The sequence below is a fragment of the Nyctibius grandis genome, chromosome 1, assembly GCF_013368605.1.
Source record: "Nyctibius grandis isolate bNycGra1 chromosome 1, bNycGra1.pri, whole genome shotgun sequence".
NCBI classification, from domain to species: Eukaryota; Metazoa; Chordata; class Aves; order Nyctibiiformes; family Nyctibiidae; genus Nyctibius; species Nyctibius grandis.
In genome coordinates, this window is record NC_090658.1 from 132,879,300 (window position 1) to 132,902,931 (window position 23,632).

The 23,632-nt window shown below is 60.6% G+C and overlaps 3 protein-coding genes across 3 annotated transcripts in view; 2 read left to right on the forward strand and 1 right to left on the reverse strand.

The window, feature by feature from the left end:
- Positions 1 to 14,105, forward strand: part of HADHA (hydroxyacyl-CoA dehydrogenase trifunctional multienzyme complex subunit alpha) — a 28,369-nt gene extending 14,264 nt beyond the window's left edge. The window contains exons 11-20 of the mRNA XM_068410747.1: positions 4,280 to 4,389; positions 4,559 to 4,693; positions 5,148 to 5,319; positions 6,719 to 6,805; positions 8,640 to 8,780; positions 9,939 to 10,007; positions 10,399 to 10,594; positions 10,882 to 10,996; positions 11,989 to 12,134; positions 13,623 to 14,105. Of these exons, the coding sequence (XP_068266848.1) occupies positions 4,280 to 4,389; positions 4,559 to 4,693; positions 5,148 to 5,319; positions 6,719 to 6,805; positions 8,640 to 8,780; positions 9,939 to 10,007; positions 10,399 to 10,594; positions 10,882 to 10,996; positions 11,989 to 12,134; positions 13,623 to 13,768 (1,317 nt within the window). The 3' untranslated portion in view covers positions 13,769 to 14,105. The remainder of the gene's footprint in view (positions 1 to 4,279; positions 4,390 to 4,558; positions 4,694 to 5,147; positions 5,320 to 6,718; positions 6,806 to 8,639; positions 8,781 to 9,938; positions 10,008 to 10,398; positions 10,595 to 10,881; positions 10,997 to 11,988; positions 12,135 to 13,622) is intronic.
- Positions 1 to 23,632, forward strand: part of DTNB (dystrobrevin beta) — a 648,286-nt gene that overhangs the window by 201,027 nt on the left and 423,627 nt on the right. The gene's annotated exons all lie outside the window — the stretch shown is intronic.
- Positions 15,276 to 22,981, reverse strand: GAREM2 (GRB2 associated regulator of MAPK1 subtype 2). Its single transcript, XM_068411168.1, has 6 exons — positions 22,870 to 22,981; positions 20,866 to 21,006; positions 19,252 to 19,382; positions 17,476 to 18,492; positions 16,554 to 16,717; positions 15,276 to 16,131 (listed from the first exon to the last, which is right to left on the reverse strand). Exons 1-6 carry the CDS (start codon positions 22,979 to 22,981, stop codon positions 15,276 to 15,278), a joined length of 2,421 nt encoding a protein of 806 aa, XP_068267269.1.

Genomic DNA, 23,632 nt, shown 5'->3' on the forward strand with positions numbered 1-23,632 from the left:
AGGGAAACACCAAGTGCTGCCCCTGGGGAGGAATAATCCCGTGCAGTAGTGCAGGCTGGGGGCCAGCTGGCTGGAGAGAGTCCAGCGAAGGGCCACAGGGATGATTAAAGGCCTGGAGCATCTGGCACACGAGGAGAGGCCAGGAGACCTGACACTGTTCACCCTGGAGAAGAGAAGCCTTGGGGGGATGTTGTCAATGTGTGTAAGTACCTGGTAGGAAGCAGTGAAGAGGGCATAGCTACACTATTCTCGGTGTATCCAGTGGCAGAATAAGAGGTAATGGGCACAAACTGAAATGGGAAGTTCCACTTAAATATGCAAAACAACTTTTTTTTACTGCAAAGGTGATTGAATGCTGGGAGAGGTTGCCCAGAGACGCTGTGGAGTCTCCTTCCATGGTGGTACTCAAAACCCAGCCAGGAACAATCCAAAGCAGCGTGCTCTAGTTGACCGTGCTTTCAGCGATGGGGTGGGACAAGACAACCTCCATATGTCTCTTCCAGCCTCAGCTGTTCAGTGGTTCTGTGAAATAAGCCTCTATTTTCCCAGGCAACCAGCGACAGGACAAGAGGACACAGCCTCAAGCTTGGCCAGGGGAGGTTCAGGTTGGACATTAGGAAGCCTTTCTTCTCAGCAAGGGTCATTAGCCATTGGAAGGGGCTGCCCAGGGAGGTGGTGGAGTCCCCATCTCTGGAGGGGTTGAAGAAAAGCCTGGCCATGGCACTTAGTGCCCTGGTCTAGTTGCCATGGTGGTGTCAGGGCAATGGTTGGACTCGATGATCCCAGAGGGCTCTGCCAGCCTCGTTGATTCTGTGATTCTGTGATTTCGTTCTTCCTTTGCCTTCAGTTCTTTAGCTCCCTCACACATCGGTTGAGTTGAGCACCAATAACAACTGCTAAGGGAAGACAAGTCTTTTGCATTTTTAAAGCCCAAGAGGCTTCAGCTCTTGTTCTGCTTGCTGCTTTTCCCCTCTGTAGGTCCAGCCAGTGGTGAGGCTGAGGAGGTATTAGTATCATAGAAGAGGTATCCTGTTGCAGAGGTGTGTGTACACGCACACGTGTGTTCACAAGCAGAGCACACGCACGGCTGGCTGCACAGACAGTGTGGTGCCTTTACTGGTGACACCCACATAAACACAAGCCACTCACAGGCATGGCCAATGTGGATGATTGATGCTGTTCCTCCTGGATGGCTCATCAGAATTGAAGTTCACATGTGGCAATAAGTGCACATGTGCACACACCCCCCCCATACTCACACATCCCCCTTTAGTAGCTGGCTGCAGATGGTTCATCTGTCAGTTAGTGGGCCACGGGGCCCAGTCTGACCAGCTGCTGGCACATAGACCTCATGTGAGGGTGGTGAGGCCCTGGCCCAGGTTGCCCAGAGCAGCTGTGGCTGCCCCCTCCCTGGCAGTGTTCAAGGCCAGGTTGGATGGGGCTGGGAGCAACCTGGTCTGGTGGAAGGTGTCCCTGCCCGTGGCAGGGGGGTGGAACTGGATGGGCTTTAAGGTCCCTCCCAACCCAAACCAGTCTGTGATTCCATGTCCTAAGTGCCATCCAGTCCTGCTTGAGGTTTGCTAGTGACACACTCAGGAAAAGAGGAACAGAGTTTAATATGGAGGTAGGACAGACCGTGGTGGGCAGGTCCAGGACTTGAGCAGGCAAGTGTGCTCACCAGCGCCGTGCTTATTCATGACCCTTTTATTCCCCAAGCACACACAGGCTTTGTGTTTCCATGCTTGTCCATCCTCAGCCATCCTGATCCCTCCCTTTCTCTGCCCTTGACTCTGCCTTCATAAACAACCTGCCCCTGATTAGTTTTTCCTCGCTGGTCCCACTTTTGCCACATCTGTACTCAAATTTGTAATTCCTGATCCTGAGGAGGTAATTCTGGCTGTGCACAGTGTCACTGGGGTGGTTACCCGGGCACTGCTGGCTCTGCACGACCTGACTCCCCAGAGGACCCACAACACTCGCAGAATCACAGAATCAGTGAGGTTGGCAGAGCCCTCTGGGATCATCGAGTCCAACCATTGCCCTGACACCACCATGGCAACTAGACCAGGGCACTAAGTGCCATGTCCAGGCTTTTCTTAAACCCCTCCAGAGATGGGGACTCCACCACCTCCCTGGGCAGCCCCTTCCAATGGCTAATGACCCAAATGATTATCTCTGCGTTTGGGTCACCTCTCGCATCGCTGCCCCTTAACTGCTGGTGAAATCTATCCATCCTCCACAGAACTATCTCTTACTTCCCCCAGCTTCTCACGCTGCTCTCTGTCACATCCTGCAGTCCTTCCTGCCATGCTTAGTAGCTCCTTTTGTTCTCTGGTGACAAGGTCCTGCTCTGAGATGTAGCTGGCTGCCTCCTACCATAACAGTGACCTCCTGGGTATACCCCATCTCTCCTGGTTATGCATTCCACCCACGTCTGCTCTGGTGCTGAATAAAAGCCTTGGGATGCTCTGTTCCTTACCAAAAAGAATGAATATTTTTCCCTGAGAACAGCAGCAGGATGGAGATCTTCCCAGAACCCTCTGAAGAATAATAAGCGTCAGTGTCGTGTCTCTTTTACTGCCTCCCTCTCTCCCCTAGGGTAGAAGAATTGCACATTCTCTTCCAGGCTTTGTGTTTCTGATATTTTAACAAACCTCTAACTCACAGGATGGTGGTGAAGGAAGATACAGCCTGCTCTAAACTCCGTTGTGTCGGTGGCTTTCTGTAGCTGACTTGGCTCACACAACAGTTTTGTGTCACCTTACGCTGTCTTTTGTCTTCCTGACTCCTTTCCCGTGTCATGCTGAGTGCTGGGAGGTTATACAGGCCTTTGATTTTGTTGTCTGTGATCCTCTGAAAATAGTCTCAGGCTACTGCTGTCAGGGAGAATTGGCCTGTTTGATGGTTTTTCTCAAAGCCTTGAGGGTAGGGCTCAGGGCCCCTTCGCCTGGAAGCCACGGGGGCAACGGCCCCAGCTAGGGCAGGGTGCACGTGGGCGAGAGAGGGTCCTGTGTCAGACCTGAAGGGGCTACAGGAAAGCTGGAGAGGGGCTTTTTACAAGGACATGGAGTGACAGGACGAGGGGGAACGGTTTTAAACGGAAAGAGGGGAGATTGAGATGAGATCTGAGGAGGAAATTCTTTGCTGTGAGGGTGGTGAGACCCTGGCCCAGGTTGCCCAGAGCAGCTGTGGCTGCCCCCTCCCTGGCAGTGTTCAAGGCCAGGCTGGATGGGGCTTGGAGCAAGCTGGTCTGGTGGAAGGTGTCCCTGCCCGTGGCAGGGGGTTGGAACTGGATGGGCTTTAAGGTCCCTCCCAACCCAAACCAGTCTGTGGTTCAATTCTATGATACATACAGTCCTGCATTGATCTCGCAGGACCACACAGCTGCTGGCTGGCCCAGGCAGCAGGGTCACTTCTGGCTTACTGTCACACCAGTGAACCCCCAAGGAATGCTCCTCCCAGAGCTGTGCTGGGAGGGTGGAAATGAGCTCTGAAGGGTTCAGTGGGTAGGAAGGAGATGGATGTGGAAATACTGTGGCTGCTCTCGTTCCCTGGCAGAACCCTTGCCCCTCCAGACACGCGGCTTAGAGGTACACACTCTGCCAGATGCTTTTAATTCTGTTGTTTATGGGAAAGGATGTTGAAGAAGCAGCGACCTGCTGCTTTCTGGCAGCCCACGTGGGAGGTACTGGTGCAAAGTGGGCTGTGCTGAGCACAGAAGGTGCCTCTCTGCAGAGGATACATGTGCCCTGTCCTCTCTTCCTTTTCTAACCAGGTTACAGGAGTTGTTTAGCCTGGAGAAGAGGAGGCTCAGAGGTGACCTTAGTGCAGTCTACAACTACCTGAAGGGAGGTTGTAGTGAAGTGGGAGTCGGCCTCTTCTCCCAGGCAACCAGCGACAGGACTAGAGGACACAGCCTCAAACTTGGCCAGGGGAGGGTCAGGTTGGACATTAGGAAGCATTTCTTGTCAGCAAGGGTCATTAGCCATTGGAAGGGGCTGCCCAGGGAGGTGGTGGAGTCCCCATCTCTGGAGGGGTTTAAGAAAAGCCTGGCCATGGCACTTAGTGCCCTGGTCTAGTTGCCATGGTGGTGTCAGGGCAATGGTTGGACTCGATGATCCCAGAGGGCTCTGCCAACCTCTGTGATTCTGTGATACTCATCTGAGCAGTTACACAGGTGGCTGCGCTCTCCCCTTGCCACGTTTTTGATGTGTGTGTGCTGGAAGTGAACCAGCTGTTCAACGCCAAACCCTCTCCTTCCCTCTTCCCTTTCTTCCAGAGCTTTGGCCAACTTGCAATGACTAAGGAGTCCAAGGCGCTGATGGGACTTTACCACGGGCAGGTGCGCTGCAAGAAGAACAAGTTTGGAACACCTCAGCGAGAGGTCAAGTAAGTGCCAGTGTGGGATGCCTGAGGAGCAGTTGGACAGCTGCTAAAAGGTTCTTGGGACCGAGTGGCACTAAAAATAGTGCCTGGGTGGACAGGATCTGTGCGAGTCTTGATGGAAATTTGGCTGTTTCCACCTTTGAAAATGTCCCCCCTGTCTGTTTCTGTGCAGGACCCTGGCGGTGCTGGGAGCAGGGCTCATGGGAGCTGGGATCGCACAGGTTTCGGTGGACAAGGGACTGAAGACCATTCTGAAGGACACAGCACAGCCAGGCTTGGACAGAGGACAGCAGCAGGTCTTCAAGGGGTACGTGAGTTAAAAGGAACTCGCTTGGGATGGGACGGGGCTGCCTTTAGTCAAAATGCTCCTCTGCTTTCAGGCAGTCAGGAGCTCCTGACACCTCGGTTCCTTTGGTGTCTTCTGCCATCAGGTGTCACAGAAATGCTTTCTTTTGAGGTTGCCTTATGCAGTGTGCTGGGATATTGCTACGAAATAGGCCCAGTGTATTCAGCCTTAGCTCCTTAGGTAGGTAGGTGACCTAACAGATGATTGCTTTAGCTTGTAGATGTAGCAGTAGCTTATAAAGCTAAGGAGGGAAGGGGTTGCCTAGAGGTTGCCTGGCTGCCTAGAGGCCCATGGCAGGGGAGGCACTGGGTCACACTTCTGAAAGGCTGGATTTCCTTCCCCTGTCCTCCTGGCTGCACCTCCAGCAGTCTGGGCTGGCCTGCTCCGGAGCTGTGACAGAGCTGTCCTTCCCTAGGCTGAACGGCAAGGTGAAGAAGAAGAGTCTGACATCATTTGAGAGGGACTTAATTCTCAGCAACCTGACGGGCCAGCTGGACTACAAGGGCTTTGAGAAAGCAGACATGGTGATCGAGGCTGTGTTTGAGGACATTAACATCAAGCACAAAGTGCTGAAGGAAGTGGAAGCCGTGAGTATCGGTTCTGAGCAGCTTGTGCTAGGTGTGGCCCCTGCATGGTGGAGCCTTGGGGTGTCACAGAATCACAATGTCAGGGATTGGAAGGGACCTTGAAAGATAACCTAGTCCAACCCCCTGCCGGAGCAGGATTACCTGATCATGTCACACAGGAATGCGTCCAGGTGGGTTTTGAATGTCTCCAGAGAAGGAGACTCCACAACCTCTCTGGGCAGCCTGTTCCAGTGTTCAGTCACCCTCACCGTAAAGAAGTTTTTCCTCATATTTATGTGGAACCTCCTGTGTTCCAGCTTGCACCCATTGCCCCTTGTCCTGTCAAGGGATGTCACTGAGAAGAGCCTGGCTCCATCCTCATGACACTTGCCCTTTACATATTTATAAACATTAATGAGGTCACCCCTCAGTCTCCTCTTCTCCAAGCTAAAGAGACCCAGCTCCCTCAGCCTCTCCTCATAAGGGAGATGTTCCACTCCCTTAATCATCTTGGTGGCTCTGCGCTGGACTCTCTCTAGCAGTTCCCTGTCCTTCTTGAACTGAGGGGCCCAGAACTGGACACAATATTCCAGATGCGGCCTCACCAGGGCAGAGCAGAGGGGGAGGAGAACCTCTCTTGAGGTTCTAACCACACCCCTTCTAATCCACCCCAGGATGCCATTGGCCTTCTTGGCCACAAGGGCACACTGCTGGCTCATGGTCATCCTGCTGTCCACCAGGACCCCCAGGTCCCTTTCCCCTACGCTGCTCTCCAAGCAGGAGTGTCCTGCCCTGCTGGCTTTGTCACATCTCCTCTGTGCTGCTGTTTGATGCTTGGTGAAAGTGATTTATGTCAGGACATGGGTTAGTGTCCAGGGCAGCCTTCCTGTTGGCTAGGGATGCTCACTGAGGAGTCAGTAGTTCTTAGCAGAACGGGGCAGTTCTGACATTCCCTGACTCCTGGGAGCCACTCCAAGAGAACTTCCATTTGTGTGAGTACACTGATGTGACAGTGATGTCCTTTGGTACCTCCACATCTTAGTCCTTTACCTGCTCTCCAGCTTGCTGCCACTGCTCTCCTCTGTCCAAGGGCACAGTGGGGGAAATAGCTGTATGGGAAAGGAGCTGTTGTGGGCACCTTTCTGAGGTCCCTCCCAGCAGTGTCTGATGGGGGTGCAGTGATCTGGCAGAAACGTGGGGGCTAATATTGCAGCCGTGGGGAGGGTTCAGGGGAAGTCAGATCAGGCTGCCTTGGGCTGCTGCCTTAGAGTTAATTTCTGTGCTGTCTGCCCTGACAGAGAAAATCAGGTTTGCCTTGTACCAGGTGCTGGTACTGTTCTGCCAGGGCTTTGCACGTCACGCTCAGGATCTGACTCTGGTGCCTGGACATTTACACTGTCTCTTCTGCCCACTCCCACAGGTGATCCCTGCCCACTGTATCTTCGCCAGTAACACATCTGCCCTCCCAATTAGCCAAATTGCTGCTGCTAGCAAGAGGCCAGAGAAGGTGAGTACCCAGAGCCACGTGCCTGCTGTCTGTCTGCTCTGTTAGGGGCAAACTGGCTTTGCTGTAGGTGAGCACTGGGATCTTCTGCTTCCTCCATGATGAAACAGCTCATCCTCTGCCCCCAGTGCAAGCTTTGAACAAAGAGCTTGTGGTCCTTGGGCAGGTAGGAAGGGGGTGAAGGTGGACTCACCCCGAGTGTGACATTGGCGAGGTAGGGTGCAGTAGGGAGGTCAGCACACTTCAGGAAGTGTTAATGCACATAGAATCATAGAATGGTTTGGGTTGGGAGGGACCTTAAAGCCCATCCAGTTCCAACCCCCCTGCCATGGGCAGGGACACCTTCCACCAGCCCAGGTTGCTCCAAGCCCCATCCAACCTGGCCTTGAACACTGCCAGGGAGGGGGCAGCCACAGCTTCTCTGGGCAACCTGTTCCAGTGTCTCACTACCAGTGTCACCCCACTATGTGGGGGCAGAGAAGCTGTGGAAGGACTCCAGCTGAGAGGATTCCAGCCAAGAAGACTTCAGTCATTTTGATGCTACTGATTACAGTAGCAGCTTGGGGAGAAGGAGAGGGAAGCTCTGGAGCTCAGTTGGAAAGTGTTACAGAAATGCAAAAGCACAGGTAACAGGATCACACAGAATCAGTCATGTTGGAAGAGCCCTCTGGGCTCATCGAGTCCAACCATTGCCCTGACACCACCATGGCAACTAGACCATGGCACTAAGTGCCATGTCCAGGCTTTTCTTAAACCCCTCCAGAGATGGTGACTACACCACAACCTTGGTTGGTTCCCTGAACTCCTACAAGGGTCTCAGGTAGCGCCCTGGCCAGTGCATTGCCTCTGCTGCTTGTCTTCCTGCAGAAGTTCTGTGGACATCTGCAAAAGTTGGAGAGTAACAACGTGTGTCCCCACTGTTGGAGGTTCCTGTGACCTTCGTGAGCCTCTTCCTGGTTTGCTGTCAGACCTTAGTTGCATCAGAAATACAAACAGAGCCTTATCTGTTCATACTTACAAATAACATCTTCCTGCTGCATAAATTGCCTGTGTAATGGCTCTTTATGGGGAAACTAATAGGAAATCAGTTAACTAATTAGTGTATTTTCTTTAATTAGTTTTGCAGTCTGCAGCTCTCCTGAAGGGAGGTTGTAGCGCAGTGGGAGTTGGCCTCTTCTCCCAGGCAACCAGCGCTAGGACAAGAGGACACAGCCTCAAGCTTGGCCAGGGGAGGGTCAGGTTGGACATTAGGAAGCATTTCTTGTCAGCAAGGGTCATTAGCCATTGGAAGGGGCTGCCCAGGGAGGTGGTGGAGTCACCATCTCCGGAGGGGTTTAAGAAAAGCCTGGCCATGGCACTTAGTGCCCTGGTCTAGTTGCCATGGTGGTGTCAGGGCAATGGTTGGACTCGATGATCCCAGAGGGCTCTGCCAACCTCGTTGATTCTGTGAAGGTGCCTCTGACTTACACAGATCTTGGTGCCAAGTGTAGCTTCCAGGAGGCATGAAGGTGACATGCTGATTACACGGTCGAGTTAAGGAAGTGAGGCACACGGCTGAGTAATCTCTGCTTAAACGCTGCTCCCAGAGGAAGGCTGCACTTACCTCTGTAATTAATTCCTGGAATCGTGCCTTCTCGTCCTTAAATTCACTTCATCACATCCAAAGGTGTGTTGGAGAACACCCTTGTCAGAAGGGGGGACAGCAGAGTGTGGCTGAATGGATGGTGAGCTGTGATGGGTGTCCACGCTGGCCTCTGCGGTTGGGTGCTTGACTTGCCCAGCAGATTACTCTGGTAGCCAAAGTCTGTCCTAACCCTGTGCTCTTCCTTCTGCCTAGGTGATCGGGATGCACTACTTCTCCCCCGTGGACAGAATGCAACTGCTGGAGATCATCACCACGGACAAAACCTCCCAGGACACGGCTGCTTCCGCTGTTGCTGTTGGCCTCAAACAGGGCAAGGTCGTCATCGTGGTGAAGGTGAGGGAACACTGCACAGAACGTGAGCTGGGATGATAAATAAAAGGGCAGGCACGTGCACTGAGAGGAGGCTGAAATGTGGCTGTGAACGTGCTGGCATTAGCTACTCGTGCTGAGAAGTAAAAATGGAGGTTAGAAGGCGGCAGGTGCCCGAGTGATCCCTCAAGTGTCCTCTGGAGCAGCCATGGAAGGCAAGAAGGCACAGGAACAGCCTGGTCAGCCAGCACGAGGAGCTGGCAGTCCTTCTCCACACAGCTTCCAGGAGGCTGAAGCCTGTAGTGGCATCCAAGATGGAGCAGAGTGTGGGCAGGACTCTCACCACCCCTCCTCCCTGGCAAGCTGCAAGGACAGAGGGTCAGTGAGCAGTAACCATCCTCTGTCTGGATTTAAATCGTGTGTGGGAGGAGGCAGAAGTACACGTGCAAGCGTAGGGGAAGGGCTGTACCAAGCAGAGGGAGAAGACTGAGCGCAGCACAGTGCCAGGGGAGGGTCAGGTTGGACATTAGGAAGCATTTCTTCTCAGCAAGGGTTGTTAGCCATTGGAAGGGGCTGCCCAGGGAGGTGGTGGAGTCACCATCTCTGGAGGGGTTTAAGAAAAGCCTGGCCATGGCACTTAGTGCCCTGGTCTAGTTGCCATGGTGGTGTCAGGGCAATGGTTGGACTCAATGGTCCCAGAGGGCTCTGCCAACCTGATTGAGTCTGTGATTCTGAGGCAGAGTTGAGAACAAACGTCTGTGGTCTCTAGGAGGAGGCAGCAGAGCCTTAGAAAAGCCTAAAAGTGCTCAAGGCCATCTCTAAAGGCCAGTGGAAATACAGAGCTGCTCCTCTAACCCTCATCCCCACCTCAGAGGCTTCCCTCAGTGGCAGCTTGCAGCTGATCTGTTGCTTCTTGACTTTGTGAGCAACATCAGAGGGGAAACAACCAAATAAAAACATTCTGGTGGGAACTTCTAGAGAGTAAGTTCATGGAAGTCTTCAAATACTGCTGAGCCCTACAGGAAAAAAACTATTCTAGGAGTCAAGAACACACAGAAATGGAGCGTGGTGTGACTGCCCTGCATGTCAGGGCACAGCCTGGGCTGTCAAACACAGTTCTTGTGCTGCTGAGGTCCTGCAGTTTGTACTCACCTGCCTTCCTGCCCTGCTCCTCTTCCCTAGGACGGGCCTGGCTTCTACACCACCAGGTGCCTGGGGCCGATGCTGGCAGAAGTGGTCCGAGTTCTCCAGGTGTGTATCCCGTCAGCTACCGAGCATCCACCAATTAGGTGTGTAAACTCTGCTTCTTCCTTGCCCCTGATCAGGCTGACCCCAGCCCTGGCCTGGAAGGGAGGTGGGTAACCAGCCCCGGTGCCCGTGGTTGTCCCCAGCCTGCTCTTGGCTGAGCTGTGGTCTGCTGAGACCTGGTGCAGGCAGTGATGAGGCTCACTCCTCCCCACGCAGCACCAGGGGAGAGTCAGGAGTGGTGGAAGCACGATTACACTGCTCCTGTCTGTAATCAACTGGCTAATGAGGCTGGTCACAGTCCGTGGCTGCAGATGAGCGAGGGCTTTCTGCCCCCATGGTGGGTTTCCAGGACCCTCACCCAGAGAGATCATTGCTTCCCCTTCCATTCCTGCAGGAGGGCTTTGATCCAAAGAAAATAGATGCCATCTCTACAGCCTTTGGCTTTCCCGTGGGTGCTGCCACCCTCATTGACGAGGTGGGTGTGGACGTGGCCACGCACGTGGCCGAGGACCTCGGCAAGGCCTTCGGCGAGCGCTTTGGAGGAGGCAGCATCGAGTTGTTCAAGCTCATGGTGGAAAAAGGCTTCTTAGGTGAGATGCTAGGCTGTTTCCATCTGATGTGTGTCCCCTTTGTTCGAGGAAAAGCACCAGCATCCATCAGCCTGTTCTGGTTGGGTGGGAGCAGAGAACAGTCCTGGGAATGGGTTGGGAATCCTCAGCTGTACTCTGGGTGGACCTTTGGCTGCAGCCAGACCTTCCTTTGCAGAAATGTCACCTGCACTTGGACCGTGGTAGCTGTCACCAAGACCAGAGGCGAGGGTGTCGGGAGCACAGGGGACGTGTGGCAGGATGTGACTGTCTCTTTCTATCCCCCACAGGTCGCAAGGCAGGGAAAGGCTTTTACGTTTACCAGGAGGGGGTGAAGAACAGGAGCGTGAATTCTGGCATGGATGAGATCCTGGCGCGGTTCAAGGTGCCAGCCAAACCTGAAGTGTAAGTAGGTGTCTTGTGGGCTGCCTCGCACCCCTGCCCTGCTCCTCCTGCCTCTGGGGCAGCGCTGGAGAACGTTCCTGAACACGGGGTCACTCCAGATGGCATTTGGCTGTTCCCAGCTGGCGTTGAGGAGGGCAGTGTTGGCTCTGGAGAGCCTGTGCCAGCAGGAACGGGGCATCCTCAGATTTATCAGCGTTTGCTTGGGCACCTTTGCAGAAAGCTTTGCTGGGGTGGGGCTTGCCAGAGCAGGCGGGTTGGTGCAGCCCCTGCGGTGACCTTCCTGGCGTTGGACCTGTTGGCCAGCCTGGCACTGAAACGTCTCCTGGAGCGGTTCCCATCTGGACCGATCAAGCCTTTGCCATTCGCACTTCAAGAAAGATGTTGAGGTGTTGGAGCGAGTGCAGAGGAGGGCGACCAAGCTGGTGAGGGGTCTGGAGGGTTTGACCTACGAGGAACAGCTGAGGGAGCTGGGGGTGTTTAGCCTGGAGAAGAGGAGGCTCAGAGGTGACCTTAGTGCAGTCTACAACTACCTGAAGGGAGGTTGTAGCACAGTGGGAGTCGGCCTCTTCTCCCAGGCAACCAGCGCTAGGACAAGAGGACACAGCCTCAAGCTTGGCCAGGGGAGGGTCAGGTTGGCCATTAGGAAGCATTTCTTGTCAGCAAGGGTCATTAGCCATTGGAAGGGGCTGCCCAGGGAGGTGGTGGAGTCCCCATCTCTGGAGGGGTTTAAGAAAAGCCTGGACATGGCACTTAGTGCCCTGGTCTAGTTGCCATGGTGGTGTCAGGGCAACGGTTGGACTCGATGATCCCAGAGGACTCTGCCAACCTCACTGATTCTATAACACAGAACTTAGCCCTTATCCCCAGGCACGTAGGGACATTCCCAGTGGGAAACCATTCTGTCCCCTGCCCCAGGCCTGGCTCTGGCTTCACGTGCTCTCCATCCAGCTGCTGTGTTACCTGCACAGCCCTCACAGACTCTTTCCTTGCAGCTGCACCGAGGAGGACATCCAGATGCGCCTGGTGACGAGGTTTGTGAACGAGGCGGCCCTGTGCCTGCAGGAGGGGATCCTCAGCAACCCCGTGGAGGGAGACATTGGTGCTGTGTTCGGCTTGGGCTTCCCACCGTGCCTGGGAGGTGAGTGGGTTTAGCTGGGGCGTGGGCTGGGCTGCATGGCTTGGCTCAGAAGCTTCATGGTGGGCTTGCCTGGTGGGCTCTAGCCACCAGAGGCGAGTCAACTGTTAAGGCCAGGCTTGAGCTGCAGCCTGACAAGCCTGAGTGTCCTTCTCCCACGCAAAGCCTGAGCCAGAGTGGCTGCTCCAGCATTGCCACCCTACGGGAGGTGGCAGTGAGCCCCAGAGCTGCTGTGAGATGTTTCTGCCACGGTGGAGTTCATGTGGTGGCACAGCTGTGTCACAGAGCTGTGGCTGGTGAGGATCAAGGGGCTCTCACCAGGCCATTTGCTGTGACTTCAGGGTTAAACAAGAAGGCAGAGCCATGCTGGCCCCAGCCTCATCAGCACTTCCCACGAGAACTTCAAAGGAAGAGCTTTGACCATGCCTGGTAGTCGTGGGGGTGTCGGTGGGCTGGAGGTTGGCAAAGGCTTTTGTGCAGCCATATGGTGCTTGGTGAAAAATGAGGCTCTGGTATCTCATCTCTTGCCACTGCTACTTGCCTGGGCAGGCAGGCAGGCATCTCGTAGCCCTTCTGGAAACCTGAATTGAGAAAGGACCCACCGTTGTCCTGGGTTAAGTGGGCCCCTCACTACAAGGAAGACCTTGAGGTGCTGGAAAGGGTTGTCAAGCCCTGGCACAGGCTGCCCAGAGCAGTGGTGGAGTCCCCATCCCTGGGGGGATTTAAAAGCCGTGTAGATGTGGTGCTGAGGGACATGGGTTAGTGGTGGCCTTGGCAGTGCTGGGGTAACGGTTGGACTCGATGGTCTTAAAGGTCCTTTCCAACCCAAATGATTCTGTGATTCCACGATTGCCCTCATGCCCGCACAGGTAAAGCTGAGCTGATAACCTCAGCCATGGAGCACAGCACTTCTCAGGCCGAGAGTTCTCCTGGGCCCATCTGCAGCCTGGTTGGGTGGCCGTGGCCAGGACTTGAGCTGAGACCAGGCACGAGCTGAGGTTTGGGTCACAACTGAAGGATGCTGAGGGCTCCTGGGCACGAGGTGATGTCTCTGCCAAGTACCTAGTGCTTCCCCTCCTTGAGGCAAGCTCAGACTAAGGGAGCGGCCCTGATTCAAGCTTGGCCAGGGGAGGTTCAGGTTGGACATTAGGAAGCATTTCTTCTCAGCAAGGGTCATTAGCCATTGGAAGGGGCTGCCCAGGGAGGTGGTGGAGTCACCATCTCTGGAGGGGTTTAAGAAAAGCCTGGCCATGGCACTTAGTGCCCTGGTCTAGTTGCCATGGTGGTGTCAGGGCAATGGTTGGACTCGATGAGCCCAGAGGGCTCTGCCAACCTGGTTGATTCTGTGATTATCTTGCCCCCAGCAATCCAGTCTGCCCCTGCTGCGCGCGGGGGGCTGGCAGGGAGCAGAATCCAACGCTCTCCCCCTTCCAGCCACCTTGGTGCCTCTCGCGTCCTCCGCACAGCCCTGTCCCCCCCTGTCCCCGGCAGGTCCCTTCAGGTACGCAGACTCCTACGGAGCCAAGCAGCTGGTGGAGAAGCTCCGCAAGTACGAGGCCGTCTACGGCAGCCAGTTCACGCCGTGCCAGCTGCTGCTGGACTACGCCAACAGCCCCAGCAAGAAGTTCCACCAGTGAGAGCGTGGCCCGATGCCACCGATGGCTCGAGCCGGGGCCACCGGCTCTCCAAGTGACACCCCGTTCTCTAGGTTAATCTGCCAAGCGCCTGGGGGAGGCAGGAGGGGGGCAGCAGGTTGCCTCGTGGCTTGTAGTCATGTCAAGTGCCTTACCAGCTCCTGGGCGTTGGGCACGTCCGTCCCGTGCCAGCGGGGGCCTGGGGGCTCCTTGCTGGGAGAGAGAATTTCTTCTGCGTCCACCTCCGTGCTGTGACCTCCGTGCTGGCAGCATCCATCGTGCAGCTGGCCCTGACGCCTGTCCCTAAACCTCCAACAAAATAAACTCCAGTCTCCTGGGATTGGGCTCCGTGCCTGCTTCTCCTCCCGTCTCACTGGGGCAGCAATGGCGAAGGGAACCCCTCGAGTTGGAAATAAATCCTTCAGGCAAGTCCTCTGGGGTCCTCCCCGTGCTCGCTGGGACCCACAAAGGGGCTGCTGGAAGCTGCTGGAGAGTGGGGAAGGGCAGGGGCGGGCAGCAGGGCAGAACAAAGCCGGGTTCTGTCACCTCCACCATCAATCAGGGCCTCGGAGGAGGCCCCGAGCGCTGCCACCGGGGTTATCCTGGCAGATGGACCCGCCTGTAATTGCAAACCGAGCAGCCCAAGGCCAGAAGGGTCCCCCGTGGGGAGAGCTCGGTTTAAACTAAAAGGCTTTAAATCTCTGGGCACCTGGCACTGATTTCAGAGCTGGCTCCAGCCTTTCCTGCGCCCTGGCAGGGCTCAGACCGGGAGCTTGGGTTGATGCTGCTCGTTTCATGTCACATTTGTGCTCGTTTCTGTGCAGGAGCGTTGCCTGCGGGGTGGGAGCTGTGTCCAGGGCAGCCCTGCTCCCTCTCCATGGCCCAGGAGCTGGGCTTTGGGTCTGGGGAGGTCTGAGCCCAGACCCTCCTCTTGCTGTGGCCCCATGGAGCGATGTGTGGTCAGGGTTTGGGGAGCTGGAGGGGGCTGTGGGGCACCTCACCGGGGGGTGCGGGGGGGCTCAGCCTCCCTTCCCCAGGGGAGCTTCTTCCAGTCCCCCCGGGGCAGCTCCCGGGGCAAGGCTTTCCCAGGGGGAGGACACAGGTCCCTTCCCCGAGGTGGGGAGGGAGGGCAAGCAGGGGAGTGACCCCCCCCCAAGCCTCCATCCCCACCACGAGCCCCTTTCCCCTCTCCTCCCCGAGCAAGGGGCTTCTCCGGTGGCTCGTTTTTCTCCCGTACGTTTATTAACGCTAATCCACAAGGATTAAGTTAAACCAGTCGATGCAAACTCCAGTGTTTTCCAGCCCATGTGGGCCAAAATTACTGTCCAGTGTTAAAACAGGGAGTGGGGAGGGCTGGGCAAGAGGGCTGAGGAGGAGGAAACCCCCAGCCCGTGGGGCAGAGGCACTGCTGGATCGGGGCAGGGGGTGGGAGAGGGGAGAGGCAGAGCCGTGGTCCAGGTGGGTGGGGGGGGGACCCCCGAGGTCCGGGCGGGGGGTCCCCGGCGTGGGGCTAGATCTTGGGGCGCCAGCCCTTGATGAACTGCATGATCTTCTTCACCTGGAGCTTGGTGAGGCGGAAGTCGTCGGCCAGGATCTCCTCGCTGAGCTGCACGAAGATGCTGCCGTCGATGCGCTCGCGGGCGAAGAAGCTGACGACGTCCTCGGAGAGGCCGATGAAGCGCAGGCACTTGGAGACCTCCTCCAGCGAGAGGGCCGAGAGGTCGGCGGGGGGCAGCCAGGGCGAGCCGTCGCCGCTGGGGCGGGGGGCTGCCGGCGGGGCCCCCCCGTCACCCCGCGCCGCCGCCGGCGGCACCTCGATGACGCCCTGCGCCAGGTACAGGCGGGTGACGCCGCCCTCGGCCCCGCGCAGGACGGCGGGCGAGAGCGGGGCCGCCCCGCGGATGACGATGCTGTCCCCCTTGGGGGGGCGAGGTGGGGGCTCCTCGGGGGGGGCGAAGGGCTCGGGCGAGGAGGAGGAGGAGGGGGCGGCTGGGGCTGAAGGCGTCTTGGGCCACTCCGGGCCCTCCGGCCACTCGGTGGGGCCGGCGAAGGGGTTGAGGGCCCCGAAGGGGGCAAAGCGTTTTTGGGGGTGCGGGGGCTTGAGGCGGGGGCAGCTGCGGTAGGGCTTCAGGGGGGGCTCGGCCCCCGGCTGCGGGGTGGAGCAGCCGCTGCCCGCCCCGGCGCCCACGTCGGCGTACGCCCAGGGGTCCGACCAGGAGGTGGGCGCGGGCTGGGCGGCGGGGGGCAGCGCGGCGGGGGGCAGCGGGCGCCCCGGGGCCTCCCCGGCTTTGCAGTCGCCCCACGTGCAGGGGTAGCAGTAGAGGGAGTAGGCGTCGGGCGAGGGCGAGCCGCTGCGGGGGGCCGACCTGCTGGAGCGAGGGGAGCGTCACCATCACCCCATGGCTGCATCCCCATCACCCCATGGCTGCATCCCCCCGTCCCCAGCCCCTCACCGCAGGGACATCCCACCCCGGGGTGTCAACCCACCACCCCATCCCCACAACCCCATCCTGACATCCCCAGCCATGCCACAGCAAGGGGAGCGTCGCCATCACCCCATGGCTGCGTCTCCCCCTGTCCCCAGCCCCACACCGCAGGGACATCCCACCCCAGGGTGCCAACCTGCCACCCCATCCCAACATCTCCAGCCACGCCAGAGCAAGGGGAGCATCACCATCACCCCACGGCTGCATCCCCCCCGTCCCCAGCCCCACACCGCAGGGACATCCCACCCCGGGGTGTCAACCCGCCACCCCGTCCCCACCACAGCCATCCCGGAGCCACTCACCCGTCGTGGAGCCCCGAGGAGTAGTACGAGAGGCTGGGGGTGGGCGAGGGAGCGGGCACCAGCTTCGGGCAGCGCAGGGGTGCCGGGGGGCTGCAGGAGGCCGGGGGGCGGCTGCCCCGGGGTGGCACGGGGGGCACATTCAGCAGCCGGCACTCCTCCTTCACCTGGAAGGGGGCAAGTGCCATCAGGCCCCTGTCACTGGTGCTGGGGGGATCTGCCCCCAGGACCCCACGGCTGGAGGGGGCAATGGGGGGGCTCGGGGGCAGCCAGCCCTGGTCGAGCCACAAGGCTCTGGGTGCCAACGGGGAGCTCCGGGGAGCTGCGTACCCCATGGCACAGGGAGCCCAAAAACTGTGGGTACCCCGTGATGAAGGGGAGCCTGAAAGGTTGGTGCCCACGGTGCCAGGGAGCCCGGGGGGTTTGGGTACCCCACAGTGATGGGGAGCCCAGGGGGTTTGGGTACCCCGTGGTGCTGGGGAGCGTGGGGTGGTTGGGGAGCCTGGGGGGGTTTGGGTGCCCCACGGTGCTGGAGAGCCTGGGGGCTTTGGGGAGCCCAGGGGGTTTGGGTACCCCACGGTGCCAGGGAGCCCAAGAGATTCAGGTACCCCCTGGTGCAAAGAGCCCCGGGGAAGCAGGGGACCCTGTGGCACAAGGGTGTCCTGAGGATTCGGGTACCCCCGGTGATGCAGAGCCCCGGGGAGCTGTGGACCCCCTTGTGCCACAAAGCCCAGAGGGTTTGGGTGATTGAACAGCGCCAGGGAGGGACCCTGGCCCCAGGGGACAGAGACCCCAGCCCCAGGGGACAGGGGCTCCCAGCCCAGAGCCCCACAGCACCCGGAGAGGGTCCGAGCTGGGCATCCCCCTGCCAGCGTGCCCCCAGGGTGCCATTCCCCATCCCTGGGGACGGCACCGTGGCTCTTACCGCCTCCGACTTGGGTGGCACGGGGGGTGGGGTGTCCCCGCGGGGCTCGTCCCCGGGGCGCTGCGGGGAGCCCAGCGGGGTGACGGCCCCGAAGGAGCCCTCGGGGCTACCCCAGAGCTCCTCGTAGGGGATCTCCAGCGGCTCCGCAGTCCTGAACTCGGGCTCGGCCCAGTCGGGCATCACGTACTCCCGGTCGGGGTCGTCGGGCAGCGGTGGGCGCGCGCCCAGGGGTGCCCGGCAGCGGGCGGGGGGCCCCCCGGTGCCGCAGGGGCAGAGGGCGAGGCGGCGGAGGGGCTGGCTGAGCTGGTCGCGGGCGGGCAGGCAGAGGCGCAGGCGGCGGGGGCTGCCCTCGGCCAGCTCGGGCCTGGCCTCGCGCACGGCCCGCGAGTACTCGTCGGGGTCGAAGCGGTCTCGGCAGAGCGTCGCGCTGTCCCGCAGCAGCTTCTCGAGGTGGGGGTCGCCGGCGAGGAGCCCCTCGGGCAGCTGGAAGCGGGGCATGTCGGCGAGGAGGAGGAAGTGGAAGGGGACGAGGGCGTCGCGGCGGAGGATGCAGCAGAGGACGACGGTCTTGGAGATGATGCCCAGGAGCTTGTAGCGGTGGCCCTCGCGGATGGCGTGGAGGTCGTAGGGGTTGCGGGCGGGCCGGGCGGGCACGGCCACGGTGACGGGCAGCCGCACCTTCTCGATGATGGTGCGCACGGTGTGCTCGCCCTCCTGCAGGCGCAGCTCCAGCGGGCTGCGGGTGCTGAAGCGGCCCCGGCACTGGAAGGGCAGGCTGAGGCTCTCGTTGGTGCGGTGGTTCATGCAGATGAGACACGGCATCTTGCCCTTGGCCTGCCGGGGCGCCGCCGGCGCCGCCGCCTTGCCCAGCTTCCGCAGGAGGGTGTTGAAGCGCGACTTCTCCTTCGCCGGCTTGGCGCAGAGGATCTCCGCTTGGCCCATCAGCGTCAGCTCGTCGCCCGCGTGCAGGGTGAAGTTGTACACCTCGCTGTCCTCGCTGAACTCCCCCGACACCACCTGCCCCGGGACAGCCTCACCGTGGGACCCCCTTGATGTCCCACCACCAACCCCTATGTTCTACCACCATCCCCAATATCCCACTGCCATCCCCTATGTCCCACCACCAACCCTTGATGTCCCACCACCATCCCCTGATGTCCCACCACCAACCCTTGATGTCCTACCACCACCCCCTGATGTCCTACCACCACCCCCTGATGTCCCACCACCACCCCCCTGATGTCCTACCACCATCCCCTGATGTCCCACCACCACCCCCTGATGTCCCACCACCAACCCCTGGTGTCCCACCACCAACCCCTGGTGTCCCACCACCACCCCCTGATGTCCCACCACCAACCCTTGATGTCCCACCACCAACCCTTGATGTCCTACCACCACCCCCTGATGTCCCACCACCAACCCTTGATGTCCCACCACCACCCCCTGCTATCCCACCACCAACCCTTAATGTCCCACCATCAACCCTTGATGTCCCACCACCATCCCCTGCTATCCCACCATCCCCTGATGTCCCACCACCATCCCCTGCTGTCCCATTGTCCTCTCACAATGTCCTACCACCAACCCCCACTTTCCCACCACCCCCTGCTTATTCCCACCACCATATCCTGATGTCCCACCACCAATTCCTGCTGCCTCACCACAACCCCCTGCCATTCACCTGCTGTCCCCTACTGTCCCCTGACACCCCGCTACCATTCCCTGCTGCCCTACCAGTGTCCTCCACTGTCCCACCACCATCCCCATACCCACCTTCACGCTGAAGGTGATGGCCTCCATGACGAAGACGCGGTCTGGGAAGATGCTGGCCACCTCCTCCACGCTGTTGAAGTACTGCACGGGCTCACGGATGTCCCGGTCCTGCTCCAGCAGCTTGAACTTCCCTGCGTGGGACAGCCCCACCCACGGCGCTGAGAGGAGCCCATCTCCAGGGCCTGGCCACAGGGACCCGCTGTGACCCACCTCGGGGCCAGCATGGCCCTTTGTGGGGCCTCAGGACAGGCCTGGGGGCCCCATCACATTTTTGGGGGGCACCTCTGTGGTGTCCACTGGTGCTGCGAGGGGACACCAGAGCATCCCCCTACCCACACCCCACACGGGTGTCATCAAGGGGGGGCTTTTGGGTGGCACCAAGCACACAGCCCCGGCCACGCAGGGTGTCTGGCACCCCCCAGGGTACAGGGACCACCCCAAAGCCACCCCAGAAATGCCCCGTGGATGGAGGAGCTCCATCACCCCCTGAAACCTGCCGTGACCCCCCTCTGCCCCACGCCACCGGGGAGGGGACCCGGGGAGGGGACCGGGGGCGAAGGCAGGAGCGGGGGGGACGTGGCCGGCAGCAAACCCGCCGCCATCGGCAGCGCCGCGGCGGGGACGGACCTGAGGGGAATATTAATGTCCCGCGGCGCCAGGCGGCCCCACCGCCAGCCCCGAGCCGGGCCGGGGCCACGGCCGAGGCCACCACACCGGGGACACGGTGTGTCGCCAGCCCCAGCCTGTCCCCAGCCCTGTCCCTTCCCCTTCCTCACCCGCATCTCATCCCATCCCTGTCCTTCTCCCCATCCCCATCCCTGTCCTTGTCCCCATCCCCTCCCCAGCCCTGTCCTTGTCCCCAGCCCTGTCCTTGTCCCCATCCCCTCCCCAGCCCTGTCCTTGTCCCCAGCCCTGTCCCATCCCTGTCCTTGTCCCCATCCCCTCCCCATCCCTGTCCTTGTCCCCATCCCATCCCCAGCCCTGTCTTTGTCACCATCCCTGTCCCATCCCTGTCCCCACTCCTGTCCTGTCCCCGTCCCTGTCTCCATCCCTCTCCTTGTCCCCATCCCAGTCCTTGTCCCCATCCCCACCCCTCTCCCATCTCTGTCCTCATCACACCCCTGTCCCCATCTTCATCCCATCCCCACCCCATCCCTGTTCCTGTCCCCATCCCTGTCCGCATCCCATCCCTACCACATCCCTGTCCCCATCCCTGTCCCCATTCCTGTCCTTGTCCCCATCCCATCCTCATCCCATCCCCACCCCATCCCTGTCCCCATCCCTGTCCCCATCCCCACCCCACTGTCCCCATCCCTGTCCTTGTCCCCATCCCCATCCCATCCTCATCCCATCCCTGTCCTGTTCCTGTCCCCATCCCTGCCCCTGTCCTCATCCCCCCACCCCTGTCAGTCCCCCCAGCTTTGGGCTGGGCGCTGCCAGGGCAGGAGGGGGCACAGAGCAACCCCTGAACCAGAGCATCTCCTCCCCCAGACTGGACCATACTGGGGCACCCCCAGTTCAGCTGCTGGAGGTTGGAGGGGGGGGTGAGAATCCCAGCCCTGGTGCCCCAGGGGACACCAACACCCCCGTCCTCGCCCCCTCGGCTGTCCCCACCTGGGTACTGGAGCGGGATGTCGATTTTGGGGCCGACGACGTAGTGTCCCTCCTCCAGGCTGTGGGCTGTCACCGTGGTCCACTGCCGGCACGAGTGCACCAGCAGCACGTCCTGGGCGCTCACCCCCTCCACGCGCTCGCCTGCGGGGACGGGGCTGTCACCACCCCAGGGCACCCCAAGCCGGGAGCTGGGAGCCACGGGGGGGGGACTAGCAGGTGCCCGCTGCCAAGAGCCACCAGTTGCCTGGGAAACAATTTCTTTGTCCCCCCTGAAAAGCTGCAGCTGCTGCAAACAACAAGTTTATTGAGTCGGGGCCGGCACAGGGGGTCCCCACTGCTGCTGCACCCCCCCTCCGGCCCCCACCCCAGTATGGCCCCAGCACCCACCCCAGTATGGCCCCAGCACCCCAGTATGGCCCCAGCACCCACCCCAGTACCACCCTGAGCACCCACCCTGCTCCAGGGGATGGACCTGTGCACCCCACAGTGCCCCCCGCCCCCCTGCCACCCCCCTGCTCCCCACCCAGCCTGTGCGGGGGGGTCACAGCCAGGCATCCCCCCCCCCCAACCAGGCTGTGCCCCAGGAGGGTGGCAAGGGGACACGGTGGCTCTCAGCCCCTGCCAGCCTGGTGCCGCTGCCCCCAGTGTGTCACCTGGAAAGGGTGACAAGGGCAACCGTCCCCCGGAGCCCCCCGTCCAGCGGGGACAGCCCGGGCCCCCCCCCTGGGAGAAGGGCCCGGGCAGCAGCAGCCCTGGAGCTGGGACGGCAGCTTGGGCATCTCCCCGGGCCCTCCAGCCTTCCTCCTCCTGCTCCTCAGCCCTCCAGCCTCCCTCCCTTCTCCTGGTCCCTCTAGTCTTCCTCCTTCCTCTTCATCCTTCCAGCCTTCCTCCCTCCTCCTCTTCCCCCCTCCAGCCTTCCTCCCTCCTCTTCCCCATCCCTCTAGACTCCCTCCCTCCTCCCTCTATCCTTTCTCCCTCCTCTCCATCTCTCTAGCCTTCCTCCCTCCTCCTCCTCACCTTTCCAGCCTTCCTATCATCTCCCTCATCGTCCCTCCAGCCTTCCTCCCTCCTTCATTCTCACATCTCCATCCTTCCTCCCTCCCTCCTCCTGGTCCCTCCATCCTTCCTTCCTCCTCCTCCTCCTCCCCATCACTCCATCCGTCCTCCTCCTCCTCCTCCTCCCCATCACTCCAGCCTCCCTCCCCCTGGTCCCTCCATCCTTCCTCCCTCCCTCCTCCTTCTCCTCCCCATCACTCCATCCTTCCTCCCTCCCTCCTCCCCATCACTCCAGCCTCCCTCCCCCTGGTTCCTTCATCATTCCTTCCTCCTCCTCCTCCTCCCCATCACTCCAGTCTCTCTCCCTCCTTCCTCCTGGTCCCTTCAGCCTTCCTCCTTCCTCACCATCACTCCATCCTTCCTTCCTTCCTCCTTCTCCTCCTCCCCATCACTCCATCCTTCCTCCCTCCCTCCTCCTTATCACTCCAGCGTCCCTCCCTCCTTCCTCCTGGTCCCTCCAGCCTTCCTCCCTCCTCCTCCTCCCCATCACTCCATCCTTCCTCTCTCCCTCCTCCTCCTCCTCCCCATCACTCCATCCTTCCTCCCTCCCTCCTCCCCATCACTCCAGCCTCCCTCCCTCCTTCCTCCTGGTCCCTCCAGCCTTCCTCCCTCCTCCTCCTCCTCCCCATCACTCCAGCCTCCCTCCCCCTGGTCCCTCCATCCTTCCTCCCTCCTCCTCCCCATCACTCCAGCCTCTCTCCCTCCTTCCTCCTGGTCCCTCCAGCCTTCCTCCCTCCTCCTCCCCATCACTCCATCCTTCCTCTCTCCCTCCTCCTCCTCCCCATCACTCCAGCCTCCCTACCCCTGGTCCCTCCATCCTTCCTTCCTCCTCCTCCCCATCACTTCATCCTTCCTCTCTCTCTCCCTCCCTCCTCCTCCTCCCCATCACTCCATCCTCCCTCCCTCCTCCTCCTCGTCCCTCCAGCCTCCATCCCCGGCCCCGCTCACCCTGCCCCAGGCACACGAGGGTGGGCAGCCGGCACTGGCTGACGATGGCGTCGAGGGGCAGCGCCGCGGGGCTCCACCGGAGCCGGGCCAGCCCCGCCGCCAGCTTCTCCATCGCATCGCGGCTCAGGCCGGCCCCGGGCCGCGGCGGGGGGCGGCCGCGCCGGGCTCCAGCGCCGGGGCCGGGGCCGGGAGCGGGGGGCGGCGGGGAACGGGGCAGCCGGGAGCCGCCCCCCGCCCGCCCCCGGCCCCTCCTGCCCGCCCGCCCCGGCAGGCGGGACCCCCCCGGCGCCGGGGGCGGAGGGGAGGCGGCGGGTGGGGACCCCCCCCCCTTGGCCGGGCAGCTCCCGGGGGTGCCCCGGAGAGGGGACGCGGCCCCCGGAGATGGGGGCGGCTCCGCCCGCGCCGTCCGGAGGAACGGGGGTCCCGGGGGGCTCAGCCCCGACCGCCCCGAGCCCCTCGGGCTGTACCGGGTGCTCAGCCCCGACCCCCCCGGAGCCCCTCGGGCTGTACCGGGGGCTCAGCCCCACCGCCCCGGAGCCCCTCGGGGTGTACCGGGGGCTCAGCCCCGACCACCCCGGAGCCCCTCGGGCTGTACCGGGGGCTCAGCCCCGACAGCTCGGAACCCCTTGGGCTGTACCGGGGGCTCAGCCCCACCGCCCCGGGTCCCTCCGGGGGTCCCGCCCCATCCCGCTGCCAGATCGGGCCCCGGTGCAGCACAGGGGGCTGTGTGGGGCTGTGTGGGGGTGTGGAGCCACTGGGACCT